Source organism: Salminus brasiliensis, chromosome 10 (assembly GCF_030463535.1).
Source record: "Salminus brasiliensis chromosome 10, fSalBra1.hap2, whole genome shotgun sequence".
NCBI classification, from domain to species: domain Eukaryota; kingdom Metazoa; phylum Chordata; class Actinopteri; order Characiformes; family Bryconidae; genus Salminus; species Salminus brasiliensis.
The window spans coordinates 19,408,919-19,434,230 of NC_132887.1; the positions used below are offsets into that span (position 1 = coordinate 19,408,919).

General features: G+C 41.2%; 1 protein-coding gene across 7 annotated transcripts in view; it reads left to right on the forward strand.

Moving 5' to 3' along the window:
* The window catches only part of dnmt3ab (DNA (cytosine-5-)-methyltransferase 3 alpha b), a 64,877-nt gene extending 40,392 nt beyond the window's left edge, over positions 1–24,485 (forward strand). For 6 of the 7 annotated variants that reach the window (XM_072689611.1, XM_072689614.1, XM_072689612.1 and 3 more), the window contains 16 exons: positions 3,734–3,892; positions 4,003–4,110; positions 4,270–4,426; positions 4,837–4,986; positions 5,227–5,271; positions 5,372–5,451; positions 6,231–6,343; positions 7,458–7,641; positions 8,554–8,638; positions 9,091–9,236; positions 10,087–10,177; positions 10,418–10,566; positions 15,328–15,413; positions 16,181–16,250; positions 16,362–16,480; positions 21,009–24,485. In XM_072689611.1, coding sequence (XP_072545712.1) covers positions 3,734–3,892; positions 4,003–4,110; positions 4,270–4,426; positions 4,837–4,986; positions 5,227–5,271; positions 5,372–5,451; positions 6,231–6,343; positions 7,458–7,641; positions 8,554–8,638; positions 9,091–9,236; positions 10,087–10,177; positions 10,418–10,566; positions 15,328–15,413; positions 16,181–16,250; positions 16,362–16,480; positions 21,009–21,150 — 1,884 coding nt within the window. In that variant the 3' untranslated portion in view covers positions 21,151–24,485. The remainder of the gene's footprint in view (positions 1–3,733; positions 3,893–4,002; positions 4,111–4,269; positions 4,427–4,836; positions 4,987–5,226; positions 5,272–5,371; positions 5,452–6,230; positions 6,344–7,457; positions 7,642–8,553; positions 8,639–9,090; positions 9,237–10,086; positions 10,178–10,417; positions 10,567–15,327; positions 15,414–16,180; positions 16,251–16,361; positions 16,481–21,008) is intronic. The other variant, XM_072689613.1, reaches the window with a different exon arrangement.
* The last annotated feature ends 827 nt before the right edge of the window (positions 24,486–25,312 follow it).

Here is a 25,312-nt window from a genome sequence, read left to right on the forward strand (position 1 = left end):
ATAAAATGCATTGATTCAGTATTTATTCAGTACTTTCTGATGTGTAAGGGCAAGGCATGTGACTTTGGTTACGGGCTAAAAATGCCCAGGTGCGGATTTACAAGCCTATTTGCAATCCTATGATTTTAATTTCATGGTGGGCTTGTGAAAAATTTGATAAGCTCTGCTCTGATTGGCTGGTTTAGAGTGAGGCATCGGAACAGCTCACACAGAAACAAGCTGTCTAGCTTTAACATTAGGATTTGTCATAATTTTGTTTTTAGCACTTTTGTAATTAGTCCAGCCAACGCAAGTCTTACCAGATAATCCTCCTGTTCTGTTGGCCGGTTAGCAGTCGCAATCGAAATTATTCGAGCTCTTCTGCAAATTAGGTTTATTAGCAAAATGTACAAACGTTCAGCCGTTTGCAATAAACTAATCAAAGAAGAACAGTTGAAATAGTTCAACATAACTAATGCTTGCCCCTAGTTCAACACAAAAGACCACTTTTATTAAATGATTACTGCAGTCTCAGAATTATTCAACCCTTTCATGACACGCGTCTTAAGTAGTTAGCAGAGCATCCTTTTGCTGTTATGACCTGCTGCAGAAGTGATGCATAGGCAGACACCTGCTTCTGGCAGCATTCCTGAGGAATCTTATCCCATTCCTCATGGACAATTGGCTCCGGTTCACTAATATTAATGGGTTTGAGAGCTGCAACCACCTTCTTCAAATCCCAAGGATTTTCTCTGGGGTTCAAGTCAGGCAACTGTGACAGTCACTTCAGTATCTTCCAGGACTTCTTCTGAAACCAAGCTTTGTTGGATTATGAGGTATGCTTTGGATCATTGTCTTGTTGGAAGGTCCAGTTATGCCCAAGATCTTCCTTAAAGATACTTTCTCCTAGGATTTCTTGATGAACATGACTGCAAATTTTCAGTTTTGTTCCAATGCTCAACAGACGTTTTGGGATTCTGTTCTGTGAACACCTTGCCTACAGTGAAGCATGGTGGTTGCTCTGTGATGCTCTGGGGCTGCTTCGCTTCCTCTGGCACTGGAATCCTGCAGCACGTTCAGGATGAGATGGATTTAATTGAGTATCAGGAAATCCTAGGAACAAACGTCATGCTTTCTGTGAGGAAGCTGAAGCTTGGGTGTTATGCTTGGATCTTCCAGCATAACAGTTATCCGAAGCGTACCTCAGAATCCAACAAGGCTTGGTTTCAGAAGACATTCTGGAGGTTCCTAGAGTGGTTTTCACAGCCACCTCATGTGAACCCTATAGAAAGTCTTTGCAGCTTTAGCTGAATGACTACTGGCATTACACAATGCTGTGGTCACAAGGCATGGTTTGCTCATCTGGCTGTGATATGCATTCTCACCAGTGTTACTGATAGTAACTAGTAGTGTTAATTAGCAAAGGCGTAACATACAAACTTAAGAACAAACTTAGTCATGACTGAAACAACCCAGTCCACTTCTATGAAGTTTTGTCATGGTGTATGTTTCAGACTGTTCATTAATGAGCCTACTTACAAAATAAAAAGTGTTATTACAAACTTCTGTTACCAAAAAATAGCCACATCAGTTTGTACAGAATACATGCCCTAGTGTGTAATAAGCCTTGCTGCGTTAAGGGGTTAACTATCGAGATCGAGAAGAGATTTTTGTTCTCCGTTTTGTTGTTCTATATGGAACCAGGTCACTAAAAAGGGGTTTACTAGATGTCTTCATGCACTAATGTGGTAGCTACTCAGAAAAGGTTGTAATTTTCTACAAATCAATTATAATTACTGTCTTAAAACAGCAGAATGGGTATGAATCAAACCTCTTAGCTTAGGAGTGCTAACCGGGGATCAGTTTATGCCTTTAACGTGGCACTAGAGAGCATTACATGAACAGATCTTAGATCAGTATGGGCCCAGATGTTTAAAAAAAGTGGGCATGTTCCCACCTCCGGTCACAGACACTCAATAAAAGCAGTCCTGTCGCTGTATGTCAGGGCAGTGTAGAAGGAATTAGAAAGTGAAGCATAGCTGCGGGTTGCAGTGTCTAATTTCGGAATGGAATGTAATATGGCTTTTATCTGAGTCTGTCCGTGCTTAATTTGATTGATTACAGTGGTGACCTGTATCTTGACATATGGCTTTCTGTCTTGTTAAATAGAAACTAATGTAAAATAACCATATAAAATCTAATGGCAGCAGAGTAAAGTGGTGGTTAAGGCTGCGTGATATTTGTTGAGTGAAGATGCTGGATATTATTATGATGTTCAGATGAGAAGCAATCATTTGCGATTAAAATTGCATGCCTCAGACTGGATGTGCAGCAGGTACAGACTTACCTGGCTATTCTTCACTATTGAGCAAAAAGGAGAAAATAAAAATAGTGAAAAGCTAATAGCTTAGATCACAATGGCTAGCACTTTTTTTATAATGTTAGCTACCGATAATTCCCACTCGCTTGTTTGGCTTCCCCTATCACATAGTGCCTTCCAAGCTGGAAGGCTAGCATGTGCATCTTCTGAGACACATCCGAACCAGCCATCCCATCTTTTCAAGCTGTTTCTTGCCCTGCCCTGCATAACATCATTGAACAAATGTAGAACATGCTTGGAGCAGATACACTAACGGCTGGTTTTGTTATGTCAACTAACAGAAAAGTTATCTCACACCTAGAGAGAATGAGGCTTATTACTCTTTCTTAGACTCGCCGCTAAGAATGGCTGATGGAAGGTATCAAACTTGTGATATTACGTCAACAAATACACCCTAAGAAAGTCTATGGTGATGCAGGTTGCAGGTTTGCTATAAGAGCATCCATTACAGCTTCACATGCTTACACAGAACTGTGAGAGTGAGAACAGTCATCATGTTTGAAGTATTTTAACAAGCTAGTAGTTAAGAATGAAGTCATTTCAGAGCTCTCCGCATGTGCATGCTTTGTAACTGTCTGTATAGCAGTTGTGGAGACCTGTGTTTGAGCCCAGCTCAGGGAGACACAGTGTGACTTTAATATTAGACTGTGTTCCTGCTAATCTAATTAAGTCATGTAATGTAATGTAATTTGAACTTCTTTGTCATTAGACCAATTCAGATTGGGTTCTTTTATCTGGGGGATGTCTTAAATGAAGGTTTTACACTCTCCTCAGTCAAAAAACTCTCGCATCCAGACGACAATGAAATCACTGAAGAATGAGCCAGTTTAGTAGCCAAATAATCACATTCGCAACAGTTGTGTCCAAATGGTTGAAGAGAAGCTGGCTCTGAAAAGTTCCAACAACAATTTGATTGAATTTCTGTTTTGTAATTTAGAATGTTTTTGTTTCGGAAGGTTTTCTTTAAGTGATTTGTGATTAGACTAAATGCGATGCAGCCGCAGCGTCCAAAAACCCCTACGTGAGGTGCCAACAGCCTGGTAAAAAAGCAGTGATGAGTATCTGGATGTAGCTAAAATTTCAGATCACTACTGCGTTCTGTAAAACACAGGAGGTAATTCTGCATGTACTTTTCTCAAAGGTAGATGGGGGGGAAAAAAACGCATGGCTAATCAGCTGGAGGTAAAAACTGAATGTACATATAATCTGGACTATTGCAAATGCAAAAATAGTTATCATGAAAAATAGTTCTATTAGTAACCCTTATCTTATAGAAGTCACAGTTTGTGTGATGAAACCAATGACAGTACTGTTCAATACTACTTAGATGCCTTCTGCATGGGCTGTATCTTCAAAGCTGTGTCCTCTGCGCAGGATGGCAGAGGCTTCGGGATTGGCGAGTTGGTTTGGGGAAAGCTGCGGGGATTCTCGTGGTGGCCTGGACGCATAGTGTCGTGGTGGATGACTGGACGAAGCCGAGCTGCTGAGGGAACCAGATGGGTCAAGTGGTTTGGTGATGGCAAATTCTCTGTGGTATGTGTTCCCACAAGCACTGCAGGACTGGTTGCTGTTATTTCAGAATTGTGTGAAACTAGACGTATCGATGGTACCCTGAAGTGCTGCAACTGTCACTTGCCCTCCAGGTCTGTGTTGAGAAACTATTGCCTTTGAGTTCCTTCCACAATGCCTTTCACCAGCCAACTTACAACAAACAGCCAACGTACAAGAAAGCCATCTACGAGGTGCTACAGGTAGGTCTTTAAACTGCACTCAGTGCACTTGACCTACAGAATTACAAGTAGTGATATACTGTCTTTGTTGTTGTTATTCTCATATTGATGATTACTTAAGACTCAGCTGTACTCTGCTAATCTTTTATTTGTCAAATTGTTGCTGCTGTGATTTCACAGGAAGCCAGCAGTAGAGCAGGAAAAGTATTCCTCACATGCCCAGAGAGTGACAACACTGACACCTCGAAGTCAGTAGACATGCAGAACAAGCAGATGATCGAATGGGCCATGACAGGATTCCAGCCCACTGGCCCTAAGGGCCTGGAGCCACCTGAGGGTAAACACTACAGCCACCCTTTCCTTTTGAAATAATAGGAAGCATGTAGTGAAAACACATGCCTGAACAAGTAAAGGCACATACCTGTGGAAATAAAGTCAACCTTCTGGACAAAGAGATTGCATGAGAGCCTGTTGTTTTGTTTCCTAGCTGTCTAAGCATTGAACCATACAAATATGATAGTTACTGTGTCATAGTCAACTTCATTCAGGGATCTTTATGCCTGTTCACTTCTCCTGTCTGCCTTTCTTAAGTAAAAGGTAGCGAAAAGGTACGTGCTAAAAGCCTGTGTACACACTGGCTTTCTTGGAGGGAAGTGCCCCTGCTTTAAAACCATTCCTCACTGACAGGCTGATTCACACACTAATCTGTGTAATTCTGTCTGATTTTGCTGACTGGGCTCTTTTCAGAGGATCGCAACCCGTACAAGGAAGTGTACCCTGAGATGTGGGTGGAGCCCGAAGCCGCGGCCTACATGCCGCCACTGGCGAAGAAGCCCCGCAAGAGCACGAATGTGGAAAAGCCCAAGGTCAAAGACATCGTTGACGAGAGGACTCGAGGTTAGCCTCCACTCTCACTGAGCCACACAGAGCCAAGGAGTTCAATGGGTTCACACAGACACACACACACACACACACACACACACACAAGTACATAAACACTAACACTCTCCTGTAATCAGGATTATCAGCTTCATCTGCTAAGCTCTCCAGAGTAAACACTACATGTTAAACGTCATATAGGGAATTACAGGAAGAGTCAGCCAGCCCTAATCACCTTTTTTGTTTTACTCTTTGCAGAGAGGCTTGTCTACGAAGTGCGGCAGAAGTGCAGGAACATCGAAGGTATTTACGACCGTCTTCTGTCTCGTAATGAGTATCCCATGAACTCCATGCCATTCCCTCTGGGACACACTGACCCTGCCTTCTGCATGTTTACCTACAGATATCTGCATCTCCTGCGGAACGCTGAATGTTTCTCTTGAGCACCCCCTCTTCATTGGTGGAATGTGCCAAAGCTGTAAGGTAGACAGCCAGCTTTTCTTTGTTTCTCAAGTGTTTGTGGACGACACCCCTTCTAATGAATGCATTCAGCTACTTTAAGTTAGAGAAGTATTGCTAGTAGGGTAGGACTATCTGGGGCAGATAAACATGAACCTGTTGGCACCATGCCTAATGCTAGGTGTGGGCTAGAGGGGTATAAACCCTCTAGTATAAAGTGGAGCAATAGAACTGTGCTTTTCTGGAATGTTGATGCTCCATCCAATGCTTTTGGTGGGGTGGTGATCATCCAGCATCCGGACCTCACTTACACTCTTGTTGCTGATTGCAATCAAATCCTCACAGCAGTGCTCCAAAATTCCTTATTTTAGTATTTCAACAAAAGCAGAATATACCTTTTTTAAATATCTTCGATTTTGGCAGAAACAATAAATGGACCGGCGTCCCAGTACTTTTGTCCATACAGTGTAGATTGAATTGAGGTTCTTGAGGAATTGAGTGTAGCCATTACAAAATTGTGCAACATGGGATGGCTCATTTTAGCACACCTAGACACCTCATTTGACGATGCGTCGGCTGAAAGGACAAATCACTGTCCACAAACAGCACTTTTGCTTCATGTTGCTTTCATAACAGGTGTCATTTCAGTCGATATGAGACCGTTTTATGACATGATTATTTCACATCAACACTGCTGGCGTTTATAGTCGTGTAATAAAACATGACCATTGGTGTGCGAATCATTCATGCGTTCCAACGCAACGCAAGCCTTTTCTCTAAAGCAGAATGTTGCTGTTTTGCAGAACTGCTTCCTTGAGTGTGCGTACCAGTATGATGACGATGGTTACCAGTCGTACTGCACTATCTGCTGTGGAGGGAGAGAGGTTCTCATGTGTGGAAACAACAACTGCTGCAGGTGCAACATCAACCACTATAGACTGTGCAGCTTGTGTTTACTGACTGGTCTAAAGGTCCTTTGAACTGCGAACTCTGTTCATGTGATAATTCAAGTGTTTCTGCAAGTCTGAGGCATTCATAAATGCCAAGTTCAGTGGATATTAACTAGGGCTGTGTATTAGCAAGAACCTGGCAATATGATACATATTGCGATATGGGATTGCGATTCAGTCTATCGCAATACTGTAAGCAAGGTGATAAATTAGATTCTGATTTATTTAAGAAAAAAAATGAAGGAAAACTGACATAGTATAAACCAAACCATGATATGCATAGGCAGAATCTGTGTAAAAGGAAACTGCAATCTGTATATAGAGTACAACACTGCTGTCTAGCGGTCTGGGTTGAAAGACAATACAGAGTAAAGCATTGTCTGCCACCACCTTTACATGTAAACTATTCATTAAAAACCAATACTGTGTTTTTAAGAATCAATACAGTATTGCAAAACATAATATTGCGATACTAGAATGTATCAACCTTTTCTTACACCCCTAGTATTAACCTTAGAAGTCTAGAGTTGTTGTTGTTTTGCGTATCTTCTTAAATACGCCTTTAAAGGCACTTAAATATGAGATAAAATCCACGTTTTATATCAAAACGTTCCCAACTGTCTCAGCTCTCGCTACAATTAGAAACCATGTTACCTAGAGCACTGTATAAAGAGATGTAAGGCAATTTAGAAAATGTTAATATTTCCTGTAAAAACGTCCCTTTACTCCTGGACGAATTGCTGAAGACGAGTTTCTGAGTGTCCATTGGACAGTTTTACACAAACTAATACACAGACGCACAAATCCACCAATTACAGATTAGAGACACACAGATCAACCTGGCACAAGACCCGTATGTCGACCCTCCTTCACAGCCTCGTAACTTCAGATGTGAGTCTAGCCATGAGATGCAATTGAATTGACGGGCTCTACAGATTCAGGAAATGTTGGAATTGTATGTCTGTGCGGTATTATCACATTTGCCGCCCAGGCACGTTCATAGAGTCCAGAGGGTTAAAATATGGTCACATAAGCTGCTGTGTTTTTGATATTTAGCTTTAACTGTGCGTCTGTGTGCAGGTGTTTCTGCGTAGAGTGTGTGGATCTGCTGGTGGGGCCAGGCGCAGCGCAGGCAGCTATAAAGGAGGACCCGTGGAACTGCTACATGTGTGGCCAGAAGCCCCAGTACGGTCTTCTGGAGCGCCGGGCCGACTGGCCAAGCCGCCTGCAGCATTTCTTCGCCAACAACCATGACCAAGACTTTGTAAGTGGCACACAATCAAAACCAAAAAAAATGTTTTCTCATGAAAAGCGCAGCAATGTAATCGACCGAATGGTCAGACAGCACAGCTCTCTGTGATGTCACTGGTAGGAAATGTGGCATTTCATAAATTACCAACAAACCCATTCCAAGGGGGGCCCTGAGAACCGGGTTATGTAATTTGGTAGTTTCTGAAGATTTGTACAGTGAGGAAAAGAAGGAGTGTCTTGGGAAGACAGCCAGTGAGCCAGAAGGACTGTCAAATAGTTGTCAGTTCACGGCACGTAGCGCATTAGGAGGCAAGCCTAAACAACGTACCGCCTTGGCCAACAAGAGCTTCCTTCTGCTGAAAGGATTACCATGTGGTGGCTGGAGTACCACCCATGTGGCTGAGGGAAAGATGTCTTAATGGACCTTTGGGGAAAATGTCATGGTCCACCTGTGCTGCTGTGGTGTAGGCTGGACTGCTCAATGACTTCATTCACTCACTGTCAAAAGCTTGTATGCCCATTTTTCTGTTTTTCATATTTTTCTTTTTGACATAATGTGAATCTGGAGGTTGGTCTTTACATTTTCTCAGAATTGAAATGCAGTCATTTTTAAGAAATGTTGATCTTTTTACGTTTACTTCCTTTGAAATTTAATATGGTCATCCAGTTGTCATTTTGGAAGGCAGAGGCTTTTGCGTGACAGTGATGATCTTTATTTTACATTGTCTTGAATTTATGGTTAAAAAAAAACCTGCTGACCACTTCTCTGTTACCACTCTAGACATAAACAATGGAGCCACAATGGAGCCTTGTCAGTGAAAATGAGCTATGCTCTTTTATTATTTTCAGAAAATATGTACAGACAGGTGCTCTTTCATCACAAAGCTCTCTCTCTCTCTCTCTTTCTTTCTCTCTCTCTTGTCAGGAACCCCCAAAGCTATACCCTCCAGTTTTAGCAGAGAAGAGGAGGCCTATTCGTGTCCTATCACTTTTTGATGGCATCGCCACAGGTTAGAAGAATCCCCTCCCTTTAGTTTTCATGCTTGCAGCAGCAACTGTCTGCTCAGCACTGATCACATTACAGCTGTTCTGGCTTTTAGAGCTCTGTGTGTATGGAATAGAAAGGTTACCCATTCACAGTATTGTTAAGTTACTGCATTCCTCTGAAGGATCATGTTCAATATTAAGTAACAGTATATGTGCTTTCACACTATAGTTCTTATAGTCTGGTGACTTGTTCTTATAGCCTTGATGATATGTGTGCAGAAGAGAATGTCACCTAATATGCTCTGTTTTATTCCAATTGTCCCAACACTTTTAGATACACTATATAATACTCAAATACTATTGATTGTACTGATTGTACTAGAACGCTACACCTGAAAAGTGTTAGAAGACCAGGTGTGCTCAGAGTGTGTCTGTTTGTGTGTGTTTGCATGTGTATGTACATTGGTCTGTAAAGGGCTCCTGGTGCTAAAAGAATTGGGTATTCAAGTGGAGCGCTATGTGGCTTCTGAAGTATGTGAGGATTCCATCACTGTGGGCATCGTGCGACACCAGGGACGCATTATGTATGTCGGCGATGTGAGGAATGTTACACACAAGCATGTGAGTTAACTTTCTGGTTATTTACTTGTAAATGTAGTAATTAGCTCTGATAGCACTGACATCCACATGTCACATGACCAGAACATGTGGATGACACTGTCACTCTGGTGTGTGAGTGGAGAGTAGAGTTCTATCTGTGAGGTGTGGGAGTCTTACATGGACACAGACTGAGTGTAAAAAGGAGAAATCTTCAGGAAAGTCAACCCAGAGACATTATAAATGAGGAGACCGATTACTTGTTGAAATATGAATGGGAGTACTCATAACGCTCACCGTGGTACCTGTGTATGAATAAAGTCCCACCCTTTAACAGGAAGAGCCAATCAGCTTGCTGGTTACAGATAAAGTCCCATTTTTTTTTAAGACAGCGAGCGACTCTGCCGTTCGGACACACAGGGAATGTTCGTTTTACCATTTCGGTGCCAGGACAGAAAAGTCTGGATGCTTGTCTTCCATGGATTATAAGGGGAGGCGGGTCAAGCCGAGCCCTACTTGAAGGGCTCTTGGTACAGATCAGCTTTTGATCGTTGCCTTCAAATACAGAAAATAACAGCTTTAAGGTGTATTCATAATAATTTTTTTTTGGAGATGAGGTATTTCTGCCTTGTGTCCAACAATTCTGGTTATGCTCTGGGCCCACCATGACCCTGAACAGGAAGAAGCAGATAAGAAGATGGATGGATGTTTATATGAACATTCAGCCACACTGTAAATGTACAGTACTGTAAACAGTGAGAGTACATTGAGTTGCCCCCAGTGCCTTTAGAGCTTAAATACAGGTTGATTAATATGCAAGTAAATTTGTAAAACGTGTTTTGCTTTTCTCATTCTCTCTCTCTCTCACACACAGATACATGAGTGGGGGCCTTTTGATCTTGTGATTGGAGGAAGCCCTTGCAACGATCTGTCCATAGTAAACCCAGCACGGAAAGGTCTCTATGGTAAAATGTGATCGCATGCAAAGCTTGTACTGCAGCTAGTGTTTGTTTATTATGCTATTTATTAACAGCTGGTTCTTAGTTTGACTGGTTTTTCACTTTAATATGAGTCATAACTTGCATGGCATTGTAATATGCAAATATGCGTACTGTTCTATATGTATGACTGTGTACTCTCCTTTTTATCTCTTCTTACTTGTCTCTGCTGAACACACATACTCACGGATGCACAAACACACCCAGAGGGCACTGGACGGCTGTTTTTTGAGTTCTATCGGCTTTTACATGAGGCTCGTCCTAAAGAAGGCGACGACCGGCCATTCTTCTGGCTGTTCGAGAATGTAGTGGCCATGGGTGTGAGTGACAAGAGGGACATCTCTCGCTTTTTGGAGGTATGTTCTTTATGATTATAGCAGCACAGACTGTGGTGATTGTATATAAGACTTACCAACACATTAATTACCCATGTTTGGGGTAATTTGCTTCGTTTTGAAGGGTTCTGTGAGCAATTGTGTGAAGTATGTTAACAATGAACTGTAGATAAATGTTTTTTTACTGCCACCAAGTGGTAGACTTATGGACCTAGTGTCCAAGACATCAAATCATGTTTTCATACAGTGTAGGATTGCTGAGCTAGGATCTGTTCCTGTTGCCATCATAATTAACTTTAGAATTCCCAGGATTTCGTCATTACCAGAATTACCTGGCGATGCCATGTCTGTTCTATGCTGTCCGGTCTTATTCAGCTTATGTTACGGGGTGGCAATCTTGCAGAGGGAAAAGATGGAAGGTTTTCCCAGGATTGTCACCACATGTTTTATTACATAAAGGCGACCACCTGGTTGGGCTCAAATGCAGAAAAATAAGTATTGCAGAGATTGGGATTTGATCCAGGGTATTTGGCTTGGGAGAGCAGTGTACTACCCACTAGGCTATGAGGAGGATGGTGTGCTTGTGTTAAAAGTATTATATTAATATATTATATATATTAAAAGTAAATAGTAATAAACCCAGGATTGACCAGGTGACAGGTGCACCTTTTAATTTTATTTTTTGAGTCTTAGGTTTGCATGATCTGTGGTGTCAAATGCAGCACTAAGGTTAAGCAGCACAAGAATAGTAGCGCAGGCCCTAGCAAATGAAACGAGTAGGTCATTTGTGCTGCTTAGTAGAGCCGTTTCAGTGCTGTGGTTGGGTCTAAATCCAGAGTGAAAGACCTCGTAAATGCTACGGTCATGGAGGTAGGTGCACAGCTGCTAAAACACTACTTTTTTAGGACCTTGGCTATGAAGGGGAGATTTGATATTGGTCTATAATTACTAAGCTCATGGGGGTCAAAATCAGTTTTTTTGAGAATGTGCTTGATAGTTGCTGATTTATGAGTTTTAGGTATGTAGCCAATGCTGAGGGACTGGTACTGGTTCAGGTTCTATGATCATAAGCAGAAGGATCTAGTACACATAAGGATGACTTTGACATGGTAATTATGAAAACCAGTCATTTTCAGTAACTGGATGGAACTACATTAAGTGTACATTAAAGCTGGTGCACCATTCATCTAAACAGCAAGAGGGATAAACAAAGGAGCAAAAGATAGAGAGCTAAATAACTTGTGGAGTGACGTGCTAACCGCAGTGCCACCGGCAGGCCTAAAGAAAACTTAGAATGAAAAAGCTTAAAAGGATAAGAACCGCGAAAGGTGGGAAAACAGAACAAAGGATGCCCAAACAAACAAAGGACAAAACAAGCCAACAATAGACAAATCTGCTGGCCTTCAGGTAGTCTGATCAGAAACCTCAGCAAAGGTGTGAGAAGCTAACAGAAGGTGAAGATCATTTTTGAGAAAGAGAGGTGAAGTCAAATAGCTCCTAGAAACAGAGGAGAAAAAGAGCCCTGGTGGTGCTGGTTTCCTATGTCGGATCCCAAAGAGACTGGTGAAAAGGAAGGCAGTAAAATACAGGTTACCATCAAGGTCTGATTTCTGAGGACAAGACTGATGAGTGAGCTGTGTGAAGCCCTTAAAAAGGGCAGTGCCCAGCTGACATAAATTAGGTTGATTGTTGCTGGGAGTTGAGCGTGGCCTCCCTCTGGTGGCAGAAAGATGGTGGTGTGGGTGGCTTCTTACAGTGTATTGTGATTGAGGTGTTGTAGCTGTAATTCAGAACATATTTGCCAGTGTTTACCTTCAGTATTTTCAACGAAACAGTGTGAAAAAAGAGCATGTTTAGGAATATGAGATACTGTGTATAATGTTTACAGTCAAAATTGACTGCTATGGCCATTTAAAGCAGAAATACTAATGTTACAAGAAACCTTCATTTATTATCAGATTAATATACCATCATCGTCAGGCAAAACCTGACTTTTTGACATATAAGTTGTTCAGTTGTTTAGTTGTTCTGTACGTAGATAGTAGTTGTTTCTGTACTTATGATTAATGGCCCAATATAAATGCTCCAAAATGACTTGGGATAAAATGTTTTATTGGTTTCCATTTAGAGTTGGTGTATTGGTTATTTTATCCAAACTATTATATTTATTAAAAAATTAAATGGTAAAAATTGTTATCTCAGTCATTGCGGTGTTAAGAGAGGTATACTACATAGGCAAAAGTGTTGGAACACCTCTTGAATATTGAATTCAGGTGTTTTATTCAGTCCCATTGCCACAGGTAAAATCAAGCACATAGGCATTCCCTCTATATATTCCACAATCAGCTGTGAGTGGTATTACCGAAAAGTGGAAGCAACTCATATACAATGTGTCAGAGCATGTAAAGTTACAGAGCGTGGGTCACCAAGTCAGCTCTGCTGACTCAATAACTGTAGAGTTCCAAACCTGCTGTTAGAGCTGCAAACTGGGGACAAACTCCATAAAAAAGTCTTGTGGGTGTAATGTGTAGGTGTCCCAATACTTTGAGAAGATTGGTGAACATAGGGGGTAGTGGTGCCTCAGCAGTTAGAGCACTGGGCAATTGATGACAGGGTTCGGTACCAGGGCTTGGTAAGCTTCCACTGTTGGGCTTTCTGCTCCCCGGGTACTGCAGTGATGGCTGGCCACCCCTCTGGGCATGTGTTTGCTCACTAGTGTGTATCTGTGTGTTCACTGCACAGATGGGTTAAAGGCGGTGGCCAAATTTCACCTGTGTCCAACACAAACGGTGACGGTGTCTTTGTCTTTTGTATTATTTTTGTAGCTTCTGTAGGCAGGTTTCTATCTGGCTGTGGAATTAAATACAAGTGAACAACTGAAATGTTCTTAAGAAATGATACAAATTATGTTGACTTTCCATCAGATCTGTACAAAAGAATAGGACTCTCTTTTTCACTTCTGTGAAAACACGTTTAAGAACTGTGGAGTGCGTTTCTAGAGAAATCTTGTTTGGCAGCATCTCCTTACTGTTTGGTTTCATTTTATGCCTGAACGCTTTGGCAAACCCAACAGTTCAGGAAATGACCAAGAATCAGCCGAAGCACATTTACTGTTTAATGCTGAACATCAATGCTATGTTTTACTCTATAATAAGATAAAGGGATGTTTTCATTTTTTCATTTGGAGCTACAACAGCACATAAACAGAAACACCTGACCAGTGATAAGACTTCTCTTAATTTCAGACTTTGAATAACTTACATGTTATGAAATAACAAATTTGTGAGAGGAGTAACATCCTGCCTAATCTAACATCCTTTAAATATCATGGTCATATCTATGACAAGTCTGATCCACCGCCCACCGGCCCACCACCTCCCTTTTAACCATGTCATCTATCATTCCTTGCCCCACTTATCAGAGGGGGACTGGCTTCCTACCACAAAGCAGAAGTCACCTGAACCCCCCCCCCCCCCCCCCCTCTTACAGTCTTCTCCCAAATCACCATAAGCTGAAGGCATGGGCCAAACTACCAAAACAGTATTTACTTAGCAAAAGTATTTCCATCATGATTTATCATATTTCTTTGACAAGAAATGTTTCAGCATACTAATATTTGTGTGGTTTGTATTTGTATTGTATTTCTAAAACCGCTAATTATGATCATAAAAACAGCCAATTTTTACTGGTGTATAAAGAAAATAGCATCTTGGTAACATATGTGCTCATGCATAAACACACAAACATACAGATTATAATTCAACAAAACAAAAACTAACTAACACAAAAAGAGAAGAGGCTTTACTTGCTAATAATAACAACAACAGTACACAGATATAAAGTCAGGTATAAAGGTGCTTTACAAAATAGATTGAATTTGGCAAGTTAGAAATTCTTGCTACTGTTGCATTGTAATATTTGGCTCTGTCTCTCTCTAAAAACCATTAATGCCAAAATGAGCTTTATTGAGTACCTGGCTCAAACCGACCTTTTAAAATTGATTTCCTACAAGCTGTTAAAGCTGCCATTAAAAGCATTTTTGTTGAAGATTGAGAGTTATAATGGAGTCATCACCTTATAAAAGTAAACCGGGACATTACGGAATAATCACTTCAACAAAGTCAGACAGTGTTTATATTACATGATTCCAAAAAGGCAGAACACAACAGCATTGTTAAAACATGTTGTTTCTATCACACGAACACCACATGGACAAAGGTACTGGGACACCTGCTTATTTAAAAATGTAAAATAATTGATCCTGCTTTTTTTAGTGAGGTGCACACCCCTTCTAATGTAGAGAAGTACTGCCAATAGCAGATAAACATGAACTTATTGGCACCATGCTTACTGCTGGGCATGAGCTAGAGGGGTTAAAAGGCCCCCAGCATTGAGCTGTGGAGCAGTGGAACTGTGTTCTCTGGAATAATGGTACTTCATCCAGTACTCTTGGAATGAGTTGGGGTGGTGATTATCCAACATCCTCACTTTACTAATGCTCTTGTCTCTGAATGCAATCAAATTCTCATAGCAGTGCTCCAAAAATCTAGTAGAAAGCCTTCCCTGGACCGTAGAGACAGTTACTCCAACAAAAGCAGGATTCATTTTTTAATTAAGAAGCAATGAATAAGCAGGTGTCCTAAGATTATTGCTAGTTGATGCCACTTGTCAGTATATTGTAAGATGGTCTGAACTCTACAGTGCTTCACAAACTGGTCATTGAAAATGACATCTTAATGTAAAATACTACATAATATACACCTTTCTGATTTATCCCAACAGTGCAACCCTGTGATGATAGATGCCAAGGAAGTATCTGCTGCACATCGTGCTCGCTACTTCTGGGGTAACCTTCCAGGCATGAACAGGTGGGTTTTAGAACGATGAGGGAAGCAGCTCAAATCCCTCCCTCACTTCATTCCAAATGGTGCCATGATACCTTACTCAACCCTGGTCACCCTCTGCCCTGCACATCTTAGGGGTTCCCAGCCCTAACACCACCTTCATCTCAGGAAAAGCTTGTTGGGGGCCCCAAGTGGTCCAGACGACTAAGGCACTATGATTAGAGGATTGTTGGTCCAAATCCAGGTCATGCTGCGAGCCAACGGCAGCCAAGGCTGGGAGGGGAGGCAGCCGAGCCGAGTCGGGGAGGGGAGGCCCTTTCCCCACATAGTTTTGCTGCTGTGCTGGTCATCACTGGCGTCTGCAGGCAGGTGTGTTGGAGTGGGGTTTGCAGCGCTTCCCTCTATGCACGTTGGTTGCCCGGTGATGTTGCATCGGCGGCAGTTTGAAAAATGAGAGGCTTGACTGTGCATGTGCCGGAAGGGACGTGTGTTAGTTCATCCTCACAAGTGTCGGGGGCATTGCAAGCGATGGGGGAGGGGGGCACAAACGGGTTGGGTAATTGGCGGTCCAAATTGGGAAGGAAATGGGCGAAATATCGGATAAAAATAGTAATAATTAAAAAAATTGGCTAATTGGCTGGATCTGGGGTGTCGGACAAGGGTACACACTAAAATGTGCAGGGCAGGGGTTCCTCCAGGACGGGTTTGGGGACCACTGCCATACTCCACCAGCTGTCTTCAGTTTTTTAAATAGAGTCTTATCTCTATTTTGTTGTGATTTCTCATCGTAGACCGCTGACTGCCATGAACTCTGACAAACTGGACCTTCAAGACTGTCTGGAACATGGCAGGACTGCTAAGGTAAAATCTTCACTCAAATAAACGAAGATTTTGCAGCATAGTTGTGAAATGATGCATTGATGAATACCAGTAAAACAATACTGTAATAGATAATTAGCATTTGTTTTCCAGTTTGATAAAGTGAGGACCATCACCACTCGGTCGAATTCCATAAAGCAGGGCAAAGACCAGCACTTCCCTGTTTTCATGAACGAGAAAGAGGACATCCTGTGGTGCACTGAGATGGAGAGGTATGGGACTATGGTTCATCCAGAGCCTGATTATGTTACTGTATACTTGTATGTAAAGTCTTTTTGACAAAGGACTGTTTAATACTAAGACTGGCAGGGTGTCCAAGAGAGCATCACTCTGTGAATGGGTAGCATGGTCACTCAATCCAATGATAGCCAATATGGGCATCTCTTAGCTGACAAGAGAATAGGCAGTTGGCATTCTCCTCCTGCGTTCAGCTGTCAAATGATTTTGCGTTAGCTTCAGATTGAAAAGCTTCTTAGAGGTAGCATGTTCTAGCCTTCACACTCTCAGCCTGGTTGTGTTGTACGTGATGGGGGGGGGGGGGGGGGGGGGATAGCTTGTGGGTAAGCAATGAAAGCATTGTCATTTGCTGTATTCTGAGTGACTCTAGTGTTCTAGAGTTCTAGACTCTAGTTGTGTGTGTAAATGACAAGTTAAACAGGGAGTTCAGCATTAAACCAGTCTGTACAGTCAGTGAGTGTACAGTGCAGGAATAAGTATAGCAGCTAGTGTTCAGGTGAGAGTACAGTACACCGCATATGTACAAAGAAGGAGGAAGTTCCAGTTAAATACAGAGAGGGAGTTCCAGGTTAAAGAGCACCTTTACAGTTTGGTTTGAAGTATATGTTCATCATTTGCTGGTATTGTGTGGAATCCATTGTTCCCTCCAGCCATGCAGTACTGCCACTGGTGGCAACAGAACCCCAGATTATGATGGAGCCACCCCCAGGTTTCTCAGTTGGCAAGGTGTCTGTTAATTAAATATAGTTATGAATTTCTCCAAACGTACCTTTGCTCTTCTCCAAAGAGTTCTGACTTCTTCATATGTTCTGTAGCAAACTTCAGACGTTGAGTTTTGTGTGGAGGTAGGAGTTAATTCCTTCTTATTACTCTTCTGTGAAGATTATGGTTGTGCAAGTACAGTGGAACAGTGCACCACCCGCTCGACTCAGCTAAACCTTCATACAGGTTCTTGGCAGTCATATGGGCATTTTGATTTGCTTGTGGTACACGCATGTGAGTAGTTCTCTCCAAGATGTCTTGTTGGTCTTCCAGAGCTCATTTTGTCCTCTGCAATTCCTCAGAAGTGCCATTTCTCAATAGCAGTCTGCACTGTAAAAACAGCAAGCTGAAAACTCTTGGCTGTTTTCTTAGTCGTCTCCTGCAATGAGGGCATTGATTACTTTCATTTTTAGATCTTTATACAAAGGAGCCCACGGCTGCTGCTTGTGTTAGTACAAGGTTTGAGGAGTTTTGAGCTTTGCAACACTTAGAATGTCCAACTTTTGCACAGACCACACAGATAATTTATTTTCATTTTTTGGATGTTATGAAAGTCAAATACACTAACTGGGTATTATGATTTACTGACAATATTATTGTTTTTGTTTGATTAGCTACAGAGGCTGTGTTTACTCTTTCTCAGTTAAAAAAAAAGGCAACGTCAAGTCAGGTCAAATTTATTTGTATAGCGCTTTTTACAACTGTTGTTTTCGCAAAGCAGCTTTACACAACCAGTAATTTGTAAAAGACAGAAAAAAAGAAAAATAAATTACATAAAAAGATATGAAAAATTGAATACCTCCAGTGATCAAGCCGACTGGTTGGACTGGTAGGTGGCAGCTGGTCTGACACAGGTAGAGGGGACCTCAGCGGGCAGTCTTCCAGCAGGTCGGGCTGGGTGACCATTTACTCTGAGAAGAGTTAGAGAAAGAGATAGAGTTAGTTCTGAATGGATTTATAGAGAGCAGAGAATGTTGAGCCAAGGGTGTCCAAACTGGTCAGTTAATGGCAAGTATAAGATGACCAGATTTCCAAAAGGCATAATGTTAAAGAACCATTACTTTCATATTTTAAGCGAGACTACTTTTTAAAATCTTTTACAGTTAAAAATAAATAAATTTAAAAAATGGGCTCGAAGCTTGCTTGGTACTTAGTTACAGCTTTGGCAAGTATCACAGCTAGTAAATGCATTTTGTAGTCAGCTAAGAGTCTTTCAGTTCTTGTTTGGGTGATTTTTTGCCCCTTCTTCCTTGCAAAAAACTTTTTTGAGACGATTTTGAGATCTAGCCATAGGTTGTTGACAATGTTTAGATCTAGCAACTGTAAGGACCATGACAAAACCTTTAGCTTGCACCTCTCGAAGTGGTCATGTGAGATGTGTTTAGGCTCATTATCCTGCTGTAGAACTCATGCTCTTTTCGTCTACTGCTTTTTTTTATTAGAAGGTGATGGGAGATGTTTGCTTCCAGAATTTGCTGGGATGTACAGTGGGGAGAACAAGTATTTGATACACTGCTGATTTTTCAGGTTTTCCCACTTGCAAAGCATGTAGAAGACTGTAATTTTTATCATAGGTACTCTTCAACTGTGAGTGATGGAATCTAAAACAAAAATCCAGAAAAATACATTGTATGATTTTTAAATAATTAATTTCCATTTTATTGTGGGAAATAAGTATTTGATCATCTATCAACCAGTAAGAATTTTGGCTCTCACAGACATGTTACTTCTTCTTTAAGAAGCCCTCCTGTTCTCCACTCATTACCTGTATTAACTGCACCTGTTTGAACTCGTTACCTGTATAAAAGACACCTGTCCACACACTCAATCAGTCAGACTCCAGCATCTCCACAATGCCCAAGACCAGAGAGCTTTGTAAGGACATCAGGGATAAAATTGTAGACCTGCACAAGGCTGGGATGGGCTACAGGACAATAGGCAAGCAGCTTGGTGAGAAGGCAACAACTGTTGGTGCAATTATTAGAAAATGGAAGAAATGCAGAATAACGGATAATCTCCCTCGGTCTGGGGCGCCATGCAAGATCTCACCTCGTGGAGCATCAATGATCTTGAGGAAGGTGAGGAATGAGCCCAGAATTACACGGCAGGACCTGGTCAATGACCTGAATAGAGCTGGGACCACAGTCTCAAAGAAAACAATCAGTAACACTCTACGCCGTCAAGGATTAAAATCCTGCAGTGCACGCAAGGTGCCCTTCCTCAAGCCAACGCATGTCAAAGCCCGTCTGAAGTTTGCAAATGACCATCTGAATGATCCAGAGGAGGAATGGGAGAAGGTCATGTGGTCTGATGAGACAAAAATAGAACTTTTTGGTTTAAACTCCACTCGTCATGTTTGGAGGAAGAAGAATGATGAGTACAACCCCAAGAACACCATCCCAACCGGCGGTGGAAACATCATTCTTTGGGGATGCTTTTCTGCAAAGGGGACAGGATGACTGCACCGTATTGTGAGAAGGATGGATGGGGCCATGTATCGTGAGATTTTGGCCAACAACCTCCTTCCCTCAGTAAGAGCACTGAAGATGGGTCGTGGCTGGGTCTTCCAGCATGATAACGACCCAAAACACACAGCCAGGGCAACTAAAGAGTGGCTCCGTAGGAAACATCTTAAGGTCCTGGAGTGGCCTAGCCAGTCTCCAGACCTGAATCCAATAGAAAATCTTTGGAGGGAGCTTAAAGTCCGTGTGGCCCAGCGACAGCCATGAAACCTGAAGGCTCTGGAGGAGATCTGTATGGAGGAGTGGGCCAAAATCCCTGCTGCAGTGTGTGCAAACCTTGTCAAGAACTACAGGAAATGTCTCATCTCTGTAATTGCAAACAAAGGTTTCTGTACCAAATATTAAGTTTCTTTTTCTGGTGTATCAAATACTTATTTCCCACAATAAAATGGAAATTAATTATTTAAAAATCATACAATGTATTTTTCTGGATTTTTGTTTTAGATTCCATCACTCACAGTTGAAGAGTACCTATGATAAAAATTACAGTCTTCTACATGCTTTGCAAGTGGGAAAACCTGAAAAATCAGCAGTGTATCAAATACTTGTTCTCCCCACTGTAATTGACTCCATACTCCCCTGGTTGCAACACAAGCACAAAGCATTATTTGATCCACCCCTGTGCTTAACAGTTGGAGAAGTGTTCTTTTCATGAAATACTAAATGCTTACTATGACCAAAAAGTAGTAATTTTTTAACTTCATCGGCCCACAGGACGTGAAAATGAAATTCATCAGGATTGTGAAGATGTAGTGAGGACACCGGAAAAGTTTACTTGTGAGGACTCTTCCATAAAGCTCCCAGTAGAACAGTGCACTGCCACTCTAGAGTCCATTTCCCAATTACCTTACCAACTAAGCAAACTTCTCCCTGAAAACGCTTTGCTGTATTCTTATTGGCTTCTCCTGCTTTGTGGACATCAGATGTTTTCATTTACGTGTACTGTGCATCACCTGGAGTTTCCTAATGATTATTGTGAAGAAGCCATAATCCTAATAAGCTAATAGGCTTATTACACACTAAGGTGTATTATTCAGGAACTACATGAACTTCTGTATAAACTGGTGGGGCTCTTCTTTGGTAATTACAGTTTGTAATAACAATTTCAGCCCAAGGTTTGAGATCTTGGTAAAAGATATTTGAGAGCTCCTTTTTTCACTCACTGAAATTGTATCACAGTATCAGAACTTAAACTCTGTCTCTGATTTCTGGACTCCAGGGTGTTTGGCTTCCCTGTCCACTACACAGACGTGTCCAACATGAGCCGGCTGGCGAGACAGAGGCTGCTGGGCCGTTCGTGGAGCGTCCCAGTCATCCGCCACTTGTTTGCACCACTCAAAGAGTACTTCGCCTGTGTGTGAAGCCCAACACAGCGAGGAGAAGAGAAACCCAAACTGATGTATGAAATAACAAGAGCCTTGTATATTATTTACAGCATAAACATCAAAGTAGGTATTTCATGTTTTCTTTTTTTTTAGTTTAAAATATTTGACTCTTTTTATTGTATTTAATTGTTTTTTTTTTCTTTTTCTTCTTTTTTTTCTTTAGTTCATTTTACTTTTAGCAGTGTTATCCAGAATTAGAACTGATTTATGTGTGCAAGCTATACTTGAGACGGGGCCTCCTATCAGGGCACTGAGAGACGAAAGCAAGAAAGCCAACGATGGGAAAAAAATAGATCGAGAGTAGATTGTTCATTTTCACCGGCATAAGTTACGATAAAAAGGTCTAACTTGGGCGATTTTGAGTAACTGGGCTGGGTTTTCGGGCCTCTACATCGCTCACTTTTTCCTCTCCTCCAGCAACTGAGCCTTGGCGAGAGCAAAAAAACACACATGCATACACGCACACACACACACATACACACACACACACAAAAGGTGTCTTTCTCTTCAGTGTCAGGGGAGCTCTGTCTTAACCAATCCAAAACATCACAAATACCTCTTTGTTTACAGTTTCTATACACTAACTGAAGGTAATAAGGTACTACTGTAATAGCTGACAATATGGTGCTTCAAGGTGGTGAAAAACATTGCAACTCATGTGGTGCTACTACTTCAAAATCGGATGGGGGTCGCCCTTAGGCCGTTAGCCAGGTTAAAAAAATATATATATACATAAATATATATATATATATATATATATATATCCATAAATATATATATATATTAAAAAAACACAAAATGTGATGCTACACTTCAAACGAGGACTCGACAAGCCAGGTCTGCCACATCTCATTTTGTATTTTTTACAGTCTTTTATACAACATACCTTACTGGTGCTCTATTCCAGCTCCTCAGCCTTGCATTCACTGAGGTCCGTTCTCTGCGTCCGTACACACAGACACACAAACATACACACACACACATGCGCGCGCGTACGGAGTGTGCTGGCCTGCCACATGGGCCGTGATGTTTTTTTGTCATCCATACCTTGAGATCAAAGGCTGTGCTGAGCTACTTTTTGTCTAGCGTCTCACAGGCCAGAATCATTACTGTACAACTCTCAGCGTGCGCGGTGGCCGCAGGGAGGGCAGCGTCGGGTTTGCTCTTGGCCTGCTGACCCCCTCCTCCCCCCCTCTACAGCGCCCCTCGCAGGCTATCCTCAGTCAGGTGCAACACTTTAAAACAAACAGAAAAAAAAAGGTGCGGCTTCACAATGTTCTTCTACCTTTTTATAGCGGATTTTTTGTGCTGTGTTACCAACAATATCAAGCACTTTTGTATGTGTAAACTTCTTTTTATTTCCATTGATATTTTTGAATATTTCTTCTTGACTCTCGTGAATTGTTTTTTGTTTTTTTATTTTCCAAGTTATGTTCTATAATGTGAAACTCTCTTTACCATTATATGAGGTAATCCTTTTTTTCTGTACAGTAGGGCTGTGCCAATAGATGTGAAAGAAAGGGTTCGTAGGATAGAGGGGACCTTCACCTGTCTGCTAGTGAATTTGTGGGGCTAAATTAAAAAAAAAGAAAAAAAAGAAAAGAAAATAAGAAAAAATGCCACCCTTCTCAAGTCCTCATCTACTACAGTGGTGCTTCATCATAATCCACGTCAAGTACTGTCTGCTCCCAGTGTCGTGCGTATATGAGCCTAACAGTGATCTTCTTTCGCTTAGATATGCCATTTGACGGATGCTTTTCTCGTGTTGTGAGCGGTGCCTGGTCTCTCCTTATTAGTTCTCCAGTTGTTTGGATCCCGCGCCCTGGCACGTGGCCAGGAGCGTTTGCCCTTGTTGTTTAAAGGAATCTAAATTGAGCGTTTTTGCTTAAACAAGTTAAAACAATAAGCTGACCAATGTTCTCGACTTGTAAGGTAGGCTCGTATCATGGGCGGCTTTCGGAAGTTTGTGACGTTATTTAGGATGGTAGTAAAAGTCTGCGTGCATCTAAATCGTTGTGCTTAGGGCAGGTTTGGTCATCAGCGAGCTATCACAAGACGTTCTGCAAAAACTTATTTTTTTCGTTTTTTAAGGCATTGCACTGCATACATACCTTAATCTAGCTTACTGTTCAGCAGTAACCGCTTTCCTACATTCAGATGATTTCAATGCCCATATTTTTTGTACATTTTGTACATACGAATATGTCTGTTGCTGTTTTGACTGTTTTAAAATGTCCTATGAGATGTACAAATATAATTCTGTGCTAATATATATCATGGAATCAAAAATGAGAAAAGAAAAAAAAGTCTCCAATTGCAAAGAGAGGGCTAAATTGACATAAATGCGACATGTAAAAATTGACATAAGCTATAGAGCAGTGGGGTGGGAAGGCTGCTGGTCTTTTATGTTTCATATTTATATGTCATGTGTTGAATTGCAGAAAGCTAAAGGAATGAATTTGCCAAGTGATCTTAACAGTAGATGGACAATTCCATTTTTACTGCACAGCCCTACATACATAAAAGGTGTTTTTATTTACGTTGACTTCTTTTCTAAGTACTAAAAGAGGGGTTGTAGGTGTTTCCTAAGGTGCTAAACATTTTATCTAATTGAGAGAAGAAAAAAAAAAGTATATTACTTGGAAGAGAGATAAACTTGTCTTGACAATGACTGTTTTTATGTTCCTTGTAGTATTGGAAAAGCACTATTATTTTACTCTCTCATATAAATATATTAACAAAGGCATTTTAACTTTGTACTTGAAAAAAAAAGACAAATGATGAAAAGATTCTTATATTGTTTTAGAATAGACATTGCTGTAGTTGGTGCTTATCTGTGGGAAAATCATGTACTCATATTGGGAAGTAAGAAAAAGAATCGTTATAACTTTTGCTGTTAACATGTACTTGCGTAATATCCAGGCAGCACTGCTTTTAAGTACTACATTCCATGCCATGTATCCAGCCCTCCATTTTTTTTGTTACCCCCTCCCCTCCTTTTATTTTATTTCCTTTTTTGTTTGTTTGTTTTAGATAATTTTTATTTTCTATATATATATATATTTTTTTTTTTTTGGGGGCTACTGTGGCCTATTTGGTTGCTCTCGTGACAGTGACACTGTTGATTTTTGTGTGACCTCTTCTATGTCATAACTGTTTTCAAGCCTTCTCTCTTCTTTGAGATCAGCTCATACAGCAGATGTAGCAGTCATTTTCCACCTCTCCTCCCTCTCTCTTTTTGTTATGTGCCCAGAAGGAAGAAAAAAAGGCTCCTTGAATACTTGAATAAAAGCATTGTTTTTTTGTGCAAATCAGGCTTCTGTTATTTTTCACCTGCTTTCTTCAAGTCTGTCGAGTCATTCTCTGAAACAAGTGCACTTTCCACATGCAAAACATGATATATATGTCTGTCCTCTGAAGAAAATGATATTTTTTATTTTTCAACAAAAATCCTAATATCATCCTTTTTGTTCAGAAATGGGACCCACTAATATCCGTCAGTACCTATATGTAAAAATAGGGGCATATTTTTGTGCATTAATGCAAAGCATGCAATTAATGACCATTAACTCATATAGCTGCCATGCAGAAACCATTTATCTCCAAAATGGCAAATTTACAGAAGAGGGAAAACAATCTTAACTTTCAACGGAAATCAATGTAAAAAAAGGATTAATTTATTATGAATTTGACAAAATATAAAAACTGTCCGGAGAAAATGAAGATACGAGCTTTTTGCGTGACAGCGACGATACACACATACACACACACACACACACATACAAATAGCTGTGCTCCCGTCTGAACACGAGTTTGTATGAATCGCGTGAATCCAGCGACTGGTCAATACCGAGGCTACCACAGGTGTCATTTCAGCGTCGCTGTCCCAGTTCTTGTCGTGTTCATCTTATTTTGACCTACTTGATTTTTAATAACAATCATTTTCTGCAGACGATAATCCTGAACGATGCTGTTATCCGTACTTTCAGTCGTACTGGCCGGTCGCTAGCTACGTTTTCCGTGCAGTTTCTACAACCCCCCCCTCCACCACCCCTCGAAATCGCACAATGGTACATGCCGAGGCCGATTGGACACGCCCATTGCGAGCTTTCATTGGTCAATTCCGACGCCATCGTCG